This window comes from Indicator indicator, chromosome 12 (genome assembly GCF_027791375.1).
Source record: "Indicator indicator isolate 239-I01 chromosome 12, UM_Iind_1.1, whole genome shotgun sequence".
NCBI classification, from domain to species: domain Eukaryota; kingdom Metazoa; phylum Chordata; class Aves; order Piciformes; family Indicatoridae; genus Indicator; species Indicator indicator.
This window is the reverse complement of record NC_072021.1, coordinates 16230817-16243462: the sequence shown is the minus strand read 5'-3', so window position 1 is coordinate 16243462 and position 12646 is coordinate 16230817. Positions and strand designations below refer to the sequence as shown.

The 12646-nt window shown below is 40.2% G+C and overlaps 1 protein-coding gene across 4 annotated transcripts in view; it reads left to right on the top strand.

Annotated features, from left to right (window-relative positions):
* The first annotated feature begins 1087 nt into the window (after window positions 1-1087).
* Window positions 1088-12646, top strand: part of ASAP1 (ArfGAP with SH3 domain, ankyrin repeat and PH domain 1) — a 99484-nt gene continuing 87925 nt past the window's right edge. For all 4 annotated transcript variants that reach the window (XM_054385513.1, XM_054385514.1, XM_054385512.1 and 1 more), the window contains exon 1: window positions 1088-1213. In XM_054385513.1, the coding sequence (XP_054241488.1) occupies window positions 1088-1213 (126 nt within the window). The remainder of the gene's footprint in view (window positions 1214-12646) is intronic.

The following is a 12646-nucleotide window of genomic DNA, read 5'->3' as shown; positions in this document are numbered from 1 at the left end:
CCCCGCTGCCACACGGGTGCTGGCACGATGAACCTCGTCTCCTGTCTGGGGACAGAGCCGAAGCCCGGTACCCCCCGACCCTGTGTGTGCCTCCACCAAAAAGCTTTTTCACGATAAAAAAAAAGGGGGAGAAAAGCACATACAGAGGCGCACCCCGCAACCCTTTCTTTCTTTTTTCCTCTCCCCTTCCCACCTACCCACCCACCGCGCCGCCCCCGCGCCCTAGCCTCCGCGCCTCAGCCCCCGCGTGAGCGCCCCCCGTGGGGTAGACGGGGGCCGCCGGCGCGCGAGGCCGGGGGAGGCGGCGGTGCCGCCGGGGGAGGGGAAGGCGGCGCGTGCGCAGAGCACTTCCTCCTTGGCCCCACGTAACGGCTGCGGGCGGGCGCTGGGCAGCGCGTGTCAGTCACCGGGTGACTGTCAGCGGCGGTGGGAGCCCCCGGGAACCCCTGCCTACCCCGGCCAGCCGTCGCCTCCCCCGGCCCTTCCCCTCCTTCCCTCCGGCCGGGGGGCGCAGCCGGAGCCCGCACAAGTTAGTGCTCAACTTGGCGGCGGGTGGGAGCGTCGCTGAAAGCGAGGGGCGTGAGGGGCGGGTGGGTGTCGGCGGCGGGTGGGGAAAGGGGCTGAACCCGGCAGGGTTGGGTGCCGCTCCCCTCCTTCCTGCCCGCCCTCCCTCCCCTCAGCGGCGGCGGCGGCAGGGCCAGGCTTCTCAAAGGCGGCCCGGTCCTTGCACCCGTTGGGGGCCGCAGTCGGCCGAGGGAGCGCTCCCCGGCGGCGCGGCCGAGCCGGGTGAGGCGAGGGGTGCCGTCTTGGGGCCTCTCCCCCCTTCACCTCCTGTCCAGGAGGAGGAGGGGGCGGCCGGGGGAGAGACTGGATGTGGAGGGAGAATGTTCAGCTTGTTTGCGGCTCTGCTGCTTTGATGTTGCGGGTTTCTGCTGGCTGTTAACATCTTCCCTCTGTTTTTGGTTGTGTTTTTTTGTTTGTTTGTTTCCATTTTTCCCCCCCTCCACCTTTCCCCCGCAAACTTGTCGTCTTTTCCCCTGGATCTCTCTGGTCGGCTTCTTCGGGGCTTTACCGGTGGTGTAGGATCATGCCGGACCAGATCACCGTGTCGGAGTTCATCGCGGAGACCACAGAGGATTACAACTCCCCGACCACCTCCAGCTTCACCACCCGGCTGCAGAATTGCAGAAATACGGTCACGCTGCTGGAAGAGGTAAAACATTTCACCCACTCCCCTCCTGTTTTCTTTTTCTTTGTTTTTGGTTTTATTTTTTGTTTATTTGGGTTTTTTTGTTTCTTTGAGCATCGGGGATAGGGCAGTACCGCCACCCGTAAATCCATGGCAGCTAGAGGCTTTGGTATGCATATAATCTGATTTTTTAATTGTGGGACTTCGGTCTTGTGTTGAGCCAGTTACAGCAAGCTTTCCAGCCCATGCGACTTAAAGATTAGTGTGTAAAGCAGTTGTCTGAACTTAAATACTACTGTTCTAGTTGTTGGTGTTCTTGGTGTTGGCAGTTGTTGCAGTAGAAAAAATGTGTGAATCTTGGGCTTTTTAGAGGGAAGATGGTTTGCTTGGGAGCATTAGCAGAGGTTTTCTCCAGCCACTCGTTAGATCAAGTCAGTGCAGAACTCTGACCACAGAAAACCTGTTAAAGGAGACCTAAGGTCTAAGACATAAGGTAAGGATAGAAAGGTGAATGTGGACTAAGGAAAATAGTATAACTAAGGTGATCGAAGGAGAGGAGGAAAAATGATGCAGCAGAAGTGATTATACAGTGTCAGCATCTCAACCTTGAAGCCTCAGTGGTGGTGTTTGTTTTTTTTTAAGTGCTTATTATGCGCATCATGTAAGTGTTTGTCTTGCTTCTCCATGAGGAAAGAGAAATGTGAAAATGGATAGACTTCCAGAGCTGGTTTCTGTGGGATATCAGTCCACTGCTTCCTATTTGAGGTTTCAGTGTGATTTCCTACAGACTAGGGTAGCAGTTATGAGGAAATGTCTTCCAAATGACTTTAAAACAAGGCAGTGTGTTGCTCTTCTGCTCCTCTGTGCTTGGTTGAAAGTGCTAGCATAATGATGCTGGAAGAAGACTTTTTTTGCTGTTGTTTCATAGACGGCAGTTAGTTGTTTTGGATTATGCACTTAGTTCATCAAGTATTTGTCAATTCTTTATAAGCCAGCGTGTAGCTAGGAGATGGTTTTAATAGATTCTTTTTAGTTTTGCTGAATATGTTGGCAGAAGCAAAGCATTTGGTATACAGGGAAAGAATGTTAATCATGGTGTTGTCCTGATAGTCCTGGGTATGGAGAATATACTTGTAGTGCATTAAAATTAGTTAATATTGTCTTTGTAGAGAAATTGTCTGTGTTCAGAATTTTAACAGCACTATTGCTTGCAATGACTGGGTGATAAAGTGATTGTAAAATTACATTTAAAAGTATATCTTTTATGTAACCTAGTTTAACTTTTGTGACTTTTCCCTAACTGTAATGTGCTTTTTTTCTCTTGTGTAACTGAGCTATGTTTGCTTGTAGATTTGTCAGAAATTTACCTGTTCTGGTCTGTGCTTGACAGTATTGCTGCCCCCTGGTCTTAACAATGTGGACTAAGTAAAAACATTGGTATGCTTATTGACATTACAGTACAGTTGACAGCATCTTTAGAGTTAAGTATAAAATATTTTGCCATCACTGGTGACTTCTAGAGTAAGAATGCTTTCATGAATTAGGAGATTCATCAGTCCAGTCTGAGTGTGGTAATGCCTGTCCGAAGAAAACCAAAATATAGCTGATAAATTCAGTGTTTTGTAACATTTGTGTGTATTTTCAAATTTTTTGTGTCTGATTTGACATCAGTAATTCAGAGGAATGGAGAATAGTGGGCACTTACAGTGCTTGTTTAGCTATTCCTTGACTTTCTTTTGTTTGTATAATTATTTTATGTGCCCTATTTAAGCTGTCTGTGGTTTACATTGATTCTGGACTTGTTTTGTATTTTTTTTTTTTTTTTACTATTTGTAATTGTAAAAAAAACTTTATTTGATAGGAAACAAGATAGACATACTTTACATACTGCAAAACCCTGCAACTCTCCCAAATTTGTTTTTATTAATTTGGATGAAATAGTGCTGATGGTCAGAACCCAGTCAGCGAAATACTCTCTTAGAATCTTTATCATAGCTACAGATTGTGTATGCAGTTCTGCTGCTGCTACTTTAGGTTGGTTTCTTTACATCTCCTTACCTAAGGCTATGATTCATGTGAAGGAAGAGGTCAAGATTGAATGTTTGAAGTGGCTGTTACATGGCTCTTACTACCTCTGCTGTTGTCCATGTATTGTGAATGACTGAAGGGCTCTTCAAGCAGCATCTGAACTTCAGTTTTGAGTCCACTTTATTAAGGCGAAGGGAATGATCCCATCCTTGCAGCTGTTTGGTTTTTAACTTAATGTTGAATATGGGTTGGAGCCCACACTGGGCTTTTGCAGGCACTGTGGAGCGCTGTGCTGTTACAGTGCTGCAGCCTGAAGTAGCCTAGGTGGTTATTTTAAAGCTAACTTAATTCAACACAACCTGCAGATATCTTGGGGGCCATGAGCTGATTTGTGAATAAACTAATTCTGTTATTTTAAATAAGGTTGTGAATTACAACTGTTTGCTGAACAGAAACGATAAGAAAATTAAACAGATTTAGCAAGTTAGTTCAGTTTTATAGTCTCTTAGTCTGGTGTATCTCAGATCAGTGGTTAGCTGAGAATCACCTCTTCATAAAGAATGTGACAAGAAATAGGCTCTCGTGTGTGTGTCTCTCTGCGTCTAGTGTGTGAAGGTTGTTACAGAATTGTGAATTTACCATTCCTTAATCACAATTAACAATATCATTATACTGAGTTTCTGCCCTCCCCAAGGAAACACCCCACACAAAGCTTATTTAAATCTGTTATAATACTGTCAAAGGAGAAAATAGTAAGTATATGTGGCTATATAGTGGTTTGTTGACTAAAAAGGATTCATGCTACATTGAAACGTTTGACAATTTTCAAGTGGGGTGTTTTTCCTTTTAAGACAAAACTTTCATTTATTTACTTTTTGTTTTGTTCATCCAGTCACACCAGAAAAAAAAAAAGACACTGTCATAATTGTAGCCAGGCTTAGGCAAAGGAACCAAAGAATTGCAACACTATTTTTTTAATAATAATTTATTTTAAGGTATGAATGTTATCTAATTGCCATCAGTAAACACAAATTTTAAGGTTCATTCTGTTGATAAAGTAGTGATTACTAATTTTTTCAAACTTGGTGAGGAATGAACAAAACCATTATATTGTAGCCTAGCTCTAGTTGAGGAGAATTTGCAGTCTGTATTCTTTCAGTGTTGATTTGTTCAGCAGAATGTTACATTCATGCAAAGAAGACATTTTAAATGTTACATTTCTGCATGAAAGTGGGAGAAGTTTCTTATAATATTCATATGAAGAGGTGGATTATTGTGTATGCAAGTGGGTGGTTAATTACTTTTTAAAAAGAGGTTAAAATGCTAAGATTGTATAGACAGAATGCTGATACAGTGTCTTAAAGTATAGCCTCTGCTTTGTTCTGACCAGACATGCTTTTATATCCATTGTAGCTCCATGATTTGTTACTTAAATAGATTTTGAAGAGTTGATTTTAATCCTAGAGTTGATGTTTGTGAGCTAGTTGGAATTTTTAGAGAATGATGACATCTGCTCTGAGAATAAGTAGTGCACATGTGGGATCACCACAAAACTGTCTTGATTACCATTCCACTGTGTCTCAGCTCCAGCTGAAAGGACATCTTTGCACTCAAGGGATAATTCAGTTATCATGACCAGGCAGTTTTGAGTCTCTGCTAAAGCAGCAGATGTTTTGCAGGACTGTCTTGAGATACAAAAGCTAAGCTTAGATGTTTCAATTCCTTTTAGGCAGGCTGGTAGATAAGATGGAACAGTTAGAAGCTGGTGATAGAATAACGAATAGTTGCAATTGTTTCTGATGTCTGTTTTACTGTTATACTTTTGTAATACTTGAGCATCTTGACTAATTTTCCTTCTTTGGCTATCCAGTGAGAAGTTGAAAACTCAAAATGTGCTCTCTGACATAAGGTTTTTCCCAACCTTGCAAGCTATTGCTTATGGCAGTCAGAAACCATTTTACATCATAGAGAGCTTAGGGCTTAAGAGCTGGGTCTTACATAACACACCACAAGAAATCTTCAGGTTTTGAAGAAATAACACTTTTGGGAGCAGACCCTCCTAAAAGAACCAGACAAGAAGTTTCTTTGCATAGCAAGTAAGCTCAAGATAATAATTACTATTTTAAAACTGAATGGGAAATTGCACCAAAGACATTAAAATGGGTACACAAGCATTCTCAAATACAGGACCTGCAGTGACAGCTCCTGGGTAACTCCTGATCACAACGTGACTAAGGAGGAACTTGACAGCAATATCCTGTATTTACAATAGCGTGTGTACATACTACAGTGCTTATTCATTTAGTATGTAATCAATTTTACCTTTCATTTGGTAGTAGTGAAAACTTTTGTTGTAATAAGCAGGCAATCTCCTTTTACCTAATGTGACTGATGTGAGGAAAACTTAAAAAAAAAAAATTCAGTGGTATTTCAAAGTTTCAGTCATGACAGATTAATTAACTTTGCCTTTTGAGAGTCTGTTTTAGGCACATTTTTGAAATTACTTACTGCTTTTTGTAAGTTGCCTTTTTTTTTTTTTTTTTTTAAGAGATGTACTGATTCTTGTTTTGAACTCCTAACAGGCTTCTTCATGTTTGCTTATCAGTTAGGAAACTCTTAAAGTGTTCCTTGGTGCACTCTGTTCAGTATACCATTCAGATAAATCCTCACAGAGTGGGTACCATGTGGTCATGGGTACTTGGACCCTGATGGAGAAGAGAGTGATGCTTAAGTGACATGATTTAATGCTGCTTTAGTGTTCAGGATGGGGTTTTGTGGAAATATTTTCTGTAGATTAAAAACAGTAAAATGGAAGAAGTTGCTGAAGAAAGAAGGAAGGGAGAGGGCAAAGCAACCCCACAAACCCATGTTTGTAATCCAGTGTGGCATCACTGAAAGATTACAAATGAACTGTTTGGAACAGAATTAGATTGGTTGATTTAATTTCCAGTATTTTTCACACTCTCAATGAATAAAACTCAATTTTCATAACTCTTATTGTGATTTGTGATGATGTGAATGAAGGTGTTTGTTAATATTTTTTTTTAAACAGATGAGAAACAAATTTACAGATAGGAGAGCTGCCCTGCTTCTTCCACAGAAGATCCTGAACTCCATGAGCCAGCAATGTGCCAGCAGTATCTTGGGATGCATTACGAGAAGTGTGACCAGCAGGTTGAAGGAGGTTCTCCTCCTCCTCTGCTCTGCCCTAGTGAGGCCACATCTGGAGTACTGTACCCAATTCTGGGATCCCCAGTTCAAGAGGGACAGGGAACTACTTGAGAGAGTCCAGTGGAAGGCTACAAAGATGATTAAGGGATTGGAGCGTCTCTCTGAGGAAAGGCTGAAATACTTGGAGGTGTTTAGCCTGGAGAAGACTGAGAGGCAATTTTCTCAATGCTTATCAATATCTAAAGGGGGTCAGGAGGATGATGCCAGACTCTTTTGAGTGGTGCCCAGCAACAGAACAAGGGACAGTGGACACAAACTATAACACAGGAAGCTCCATATGAACATGAGGGAAAACTTTTTTACTGCGGGGGTGACAGAGCACTGGAATAAGCTGCCCAGAGAGGTTTGGAGTCTCCTTCTCTGGAGATGATCAAAACCTGCCTGGATGTGGTCTTGGGTAACCTGATCTCGGTGAAATCTGCTTTAGCAGGGGCATTGGACTAAATGATCTTCAGAGGTCCCTTCCAACCCCTACTGTGATTCTGTGAAAGAACATAATGTCTAATGCTCAATGGAATAGTACCTTACAATAAAAATCAAGCCAAGAATACAAAGTGTTAGTATTGTTTTAAATGTAGAAGTGGGCAATATAAGCATATTCTAAAAAAGTACCCTAACCTAGCAGTATATTTTTATATTTCATGAGAAACTTTTCTGAATCCAGTTACTAGCTTCCGCTGTGGTGTGTACTTCTCTGGGAGACTTTTCTGTCAGCTTTCACTGATACTGGCCAAGAGGCCTAAAGTTTTATTGGTGAGTGTGAAGGAAAACTCCTGAGATAAAAGCATAAGATTCCTTTCCTGAGAAAGTACAGCTGGAAGTAAATTCCCTTCTGAGAAGTGCAGTAAACAGTTATTTTATATATCTAAAGAGGCAGTATTGATCTGCCATATATATTGGGTTTTAAATACCAGTAGGCTCTTACTGAAATTTTGTATAAGCATTGTGACAAGTAAGATTTTTGAGGATAGTGGGTTTGATTGCAGTGATTATGGGAAACCTTAATGCTCCTGTGAAAAAGTAAGAAAATTCTCTTGGGGTCCCATTTCCCGCTTTATACACATAGATGTGCACATGGGTGCCTGTGCAGCTTCATCTCTTTCATTGACTAGTGAAAGGACAGGCCTAAAGTGGCGGTGTTACTGTGGCTAGCCTGAAATATATGCAGTTTTTCTTTCTTTTAAATAGCAACCGCTATATTGTTCTTACTTATTTTACTTCTTCTGGATAGGTTTATTATCAGGAGAAATACAGAAGTCTTTCTGGTGCAGAAATAGATGCTTACAGTACCAATAGAGTATTTTAATTTTTTTTCCATATCTAAGAACTCAAAATCTGGTATGATGTTAGAGATCAGTTTCTGTAAAATAAGTTTCCAGCGCTGCAAGGCCTCTGACATGGTCTGCTCTGCTAGCTGCCTATCCCCAGATTGGTGAGAGATGGACCAGATAAGTGATCTGCAGGGTGGGTGTGACATTGGGTTGCCAAGAGGATGGTGATCAGTGAAGCAAAGTCCTGCTGGTAGCAGACTGCAAGTGACGTCCTTCCAGGATCAGTTTTGGAGCCAGTACTGTTTGGTGTCTTCTAACTGTCTGGATGATGGGCTGGAGTGTGATCTTAGCAAGTATATTTGGATACCAAGTTGCTCAATATGCTGACAGGCAGTCACCATTTGGTGGGACCTGAAGAAATGGCCTGAGAGGAGGAGCCTTGTGTGGCTCAGTGAATAGAAATGCGAAATCTTGTGTCAGGGCTGGAGTAGTCGGGTGCAGCAGTACAGGCTGGCTGGAAGAAAGGTTTCCAGGAAAAGACCTCAGACTCAGCTGGAATCACAATTTCAATGTGGAGTGGCAGTGGCAAAGGCCGGCTACATGCTGGACTGTGTTGATAAGAGTGTAGCCAGCAGCCATAGAATAGTGGTTCTGCTCCTCTGTTCAGCGATAGCAAGGCCACATTTGAACTACTGTGTTTGGGGTTCACCAGAATATGAAAGAAGTAGCATACTGCTGCAAGTCCAGGTGAGGATCATCAAAATCATTAGAGGCCTAGAGCACATAAGGAGGGGAAACTGGATTTCTAGGAGGCTAGAGGAAGGTCACATTGCTTTATTTTAAGTATGTAATAGAAGGAAACTGAGTAGGCGAAATTCTGATTAGGTTTAGGAGTTTTTGTGTGGTTTTTTGGTTATGATTATTACTTTTGGATTTGTTTGTTCATTTTGAACCACGTGACTGATGAACACTTGCCCAGAGAGAGTGGAACCTCTCTACCAACTGAGACATTCAAAAGTCCACCTGATTGTAGAAGTAGTTCTTCTTAAAGTTGTTTACATGGCATAATTTAATCTTTAAGAAGATAGGCAGGCAGAGTGAAGTGGTTACTTAGTTTTGTGAATGTGTTTATGTTTTCAGGTAAAAGTTTACACTGAGCATATTCTTGGAAAAACAGCACATTTAAACCTAATAAAACTGAAGTAAGCAAAGTTGACGTGTTTTTTTTCCTTCAATGAAAGACTTCTTTAATAGAGGAAATGGGATACTGTTCTTTTTTACAAATCTGTATTTCAGAAAGTTTATCAAATTCGGTGTTTTGTATGACTTCTAAGAATAGTTTTAGTAGTTACTGTTTGACACAGATAAAATTCTTTATAAATGATCAGCCTGCACCTTTATTCTGCAAAGTTATGACTGTTACAACTTAAATATGTCTCTGATGGATTAACTTTTCTATGTGGAAGATGATCGGAATCTTGAATTCTAGACTTCCCACTTTGAATTTACTACTCTTGATTTCCTTTCCTCTTGTATTATAGTTTACTTTTCAGGTAAATTATCTCTTGATTTTTAGATTCACAAAGCAAGAATTTAGGATTGGAGAGAGAAATGTATTCGAAGAACTGTTCTTGATAAGAAACTTTGTCTTTTCCATAGCACATCATAAAAAATTCTTAGGGATGGGGAGGTGAGAAGGAATGAAGTTTTGTTTGCTAGGAGAGTTGTAGCTTGTCCAGTGTCTTATCAAGGAAGTGAAAGCAAGAATTAGAAAAATGAAAACAGTAATGTTAAAACAGACTTGGACACTTGTTCAGTGACGATGAAGTGCCTGTTTATGACCTTCAAAAACTGTTAACTGTCAGATTATGAAACTTGAATTTTAATACACTTGAATGATGACGGGGTTGGTCCAGGAAATTAAAGTCTACTGCCATGCTGAGCAATCCCTTCTGTGCTGAGGATGCTGTATGGGAAGTCAAGAAAACTGGGCTGCAAAGTATAACAGAATGTGCAAATTCTGTGCCAGCCTGGGCCATGTTGTAAATGTGCAGGACCATGACAGTCCATTCTTGTATTTATGTCATGTACAGTGGTGATGGTAAGTGGTTTGGATATCAGCAGGATTGGATGACTTTTAAGTATGATTTTTTAAGGAGATACACACATTCTTGGTGGTGGTGGTTTTTGTTTGTATTTTTCTTTTGTAACTGTTAGAATTTTGGGCAAAACTGTAAAACTAAGAGTGATTATGCTGTGCCAGTGCAAGTGGGATGTCATGACTATGTCTTATCTAATCCATCTCTTAGAGTGTTTATACTGTCTTAGTCATTAAGATGGAGCTCATTATAGCAGGCAATGAATATAACTAACTGTAAAGTTGAGTGAAGTTGCCTTGGGTGTTTTGACAAAGTCAGTTATTTTTAATGTAAAACCTAGCCTTATAAATGATTATTTGATTTCTTTTGCAAGTTGTTCTTCATATGAGGCCTTGCCAAAATTAAACTTTAATGATTTGATTTGGGAGAAATTACTTGGGCAAAATTTTGATTTTTGTATTTTTTTCCCCAAGTTAGAGGGATATATTGTAGCTTTTAGTACATTGCCATATCTGCAGCACCTGCACTGTCATTTGGGGAGTGAAGGGAAGGGTTTTGCAGGAGGGGTTTGTGTTGTGGTTTTGTTTGGGGTTTATTTTTTTGTGTTGTGGGGTTTGTGTGTGTGTGTGTCTCTTGGATTTTTGTGTTTTGGATTTTTTTTTTTTCCTTTTTTTAACCCCCAGCTTGTAGACTCCTGGGAGAGGTGAAATAAGCCTGCAGAGGCTCTTTGATGGAAAGACCTACTTTAGTTTTCAGCATTATGATACCAGGGCTGTCTGTACACAGATTTGGAAAAAAATGGTGCTGCATAGCTGATGTGATTTAAGTGTACAAGAGAGGTTTCATATTCTGGGGTGGAGTCACCTGCAGTAATCAAAATATTGTCTCTTCATATGTACAGTTAACAGGGAAAGAGATGCTAGTTCTCTCTGAAACCTGCCTTTTAACAGCATTTGAAGTCCTCTCGTGGCAGTTTTGTTCCCAGGCTGTGTTGCTGTCGAAGGAAGTGCTTGGAAGGAGACTTTATTTAATAAACTGGCAGATAAAACATGAGAAGAAATTAAAATTTTTATTTATTTATATTTTTAATTTGCTGATACTTGGCAGGTTAATGAAGCTCTTTGTCATAGATGCTACTGACTTAAACCCTCAAATTCACTGCCTGCCCTACCTTGCCTCTTTGTTTTGTTTAAAATGCTACAAATGCTTACTTGCTTGCTTGGTTCCACTGTGTATAGGATAGATTCTTCAATAATATTTTCTTCTGTGGATATGGTACTTTCTGGTTAAAAATATGGAACAGTGTTGCTTCAGCAAATCCTAGTCCGTTTGCTGAACTTATTTGTAATTTGTTGTAGCTTCCTGTTTTTCTCATTTCATTGAGAAACGTGGTTACAGCAGAGCAGCTTCCTTTAAATTAAGTCAGTGAACATTGCATGTACTCTAATATGGAAGCAGCTGATGTCTCTTTAGGTCTTACAAAATTCTTGGGTATTTTTCTGTAACTTTAACGTCTGTGTGGAAGATCAAACATGGTGGTGAATAAAGTAGTTTTCTGTATATTTCTTTTAAATGTTGTTTGATTTTTATTTTACTCTCTCTTGCTGTCTTTTGGTGGTAAGAGTGGTCCTACCATTGTTTGTTTTTTTCTTGTCATTATATTTATTGCTTCCTGTCATATAACTTACTCCTATAAGTAACAGTGCTACTTCATTGTATCCAAATGTGTGTACTGGTATCCTAAGATATTTTTGCAAGAAAATTGACGTAGAATAGAAAAGAAAGATTGATATGTTGAAGTATTTTTTTGAACTGACTCATGTTTTGCAGTAAGCATTGCCTAGTGTGATATTTTTATAGCAATGCAACTGTTTCTTTGAAATGATCTCTTGTGCGTGTCTGTTTGCTTTGAGAAAAATAAAGAGAAATGAGGACAGTAAATACAGGCAATATAGCTAAGTGCAGAATGTAATTGCTACTATAAACCCAGGAAGGACTTAGGGTTTACTATGAAATCTTTGATTCATGAGTTAAAACTATGAGGGTCAGCTACCGGATGGAGTGCTGATATTCTGCTGGTAGTTGTACATGTGCTTTCAGCACACTACAATATGTACAAAGATATTTGGATGAATGCCTCCTCTCTGATAGTGTAATTTTGCCCATTATAAACATGCAGGCTGGTGGACCTTTGTCTATTTGCCAAAAGTTAAGCCAGAAGGCTGTGATTTATAACTTACTTGACAGGCTGTTTTGGAGTATCTTTCATCAAGTTGCTATGTGAATCTCTAATTGTGAAACAACCCTATAATCTCTGGTAGAGGAGGAAAACCTGAACTTTATAACTCCACCTCATGGAGGTTCTGTTGCTTCTGTTAGAAGAATCTACAAAGAAAGTTACAACTTGACCATAATTGAGAATTTGAAAATAAAGATTAGATCACTCTAAGCTTTTTCCTTTGAATGTGTTTGAAAACTATGCTAGTTTTTATGCATTTAGAGAAATTGTTACTATAAATGTCCTGGATTGTGATTTTTTTACATTTAATTTGCAGAGTGCTTGTGTGAAGTCCTCATTTGTCCATGACTTCAGCTTGTTCAGGCACATCTTCTTTTAGTAATCTATTTTATTGGCAATTTGTAATTGTAGTCTTTCTGAAGAGATGTCTCTGAAATGACAGCCATTCGTTTCCTTAAGTACAATCACTTAAGATGATACTGTCAAACATTTGAAGTTGTGTATCAGGGAAAATGGAGCAGATCTCCTTTAGCATATCGTACTGAAACACTCTAATATTAAAAATTACATGAGTACTAATTTGGTAGTT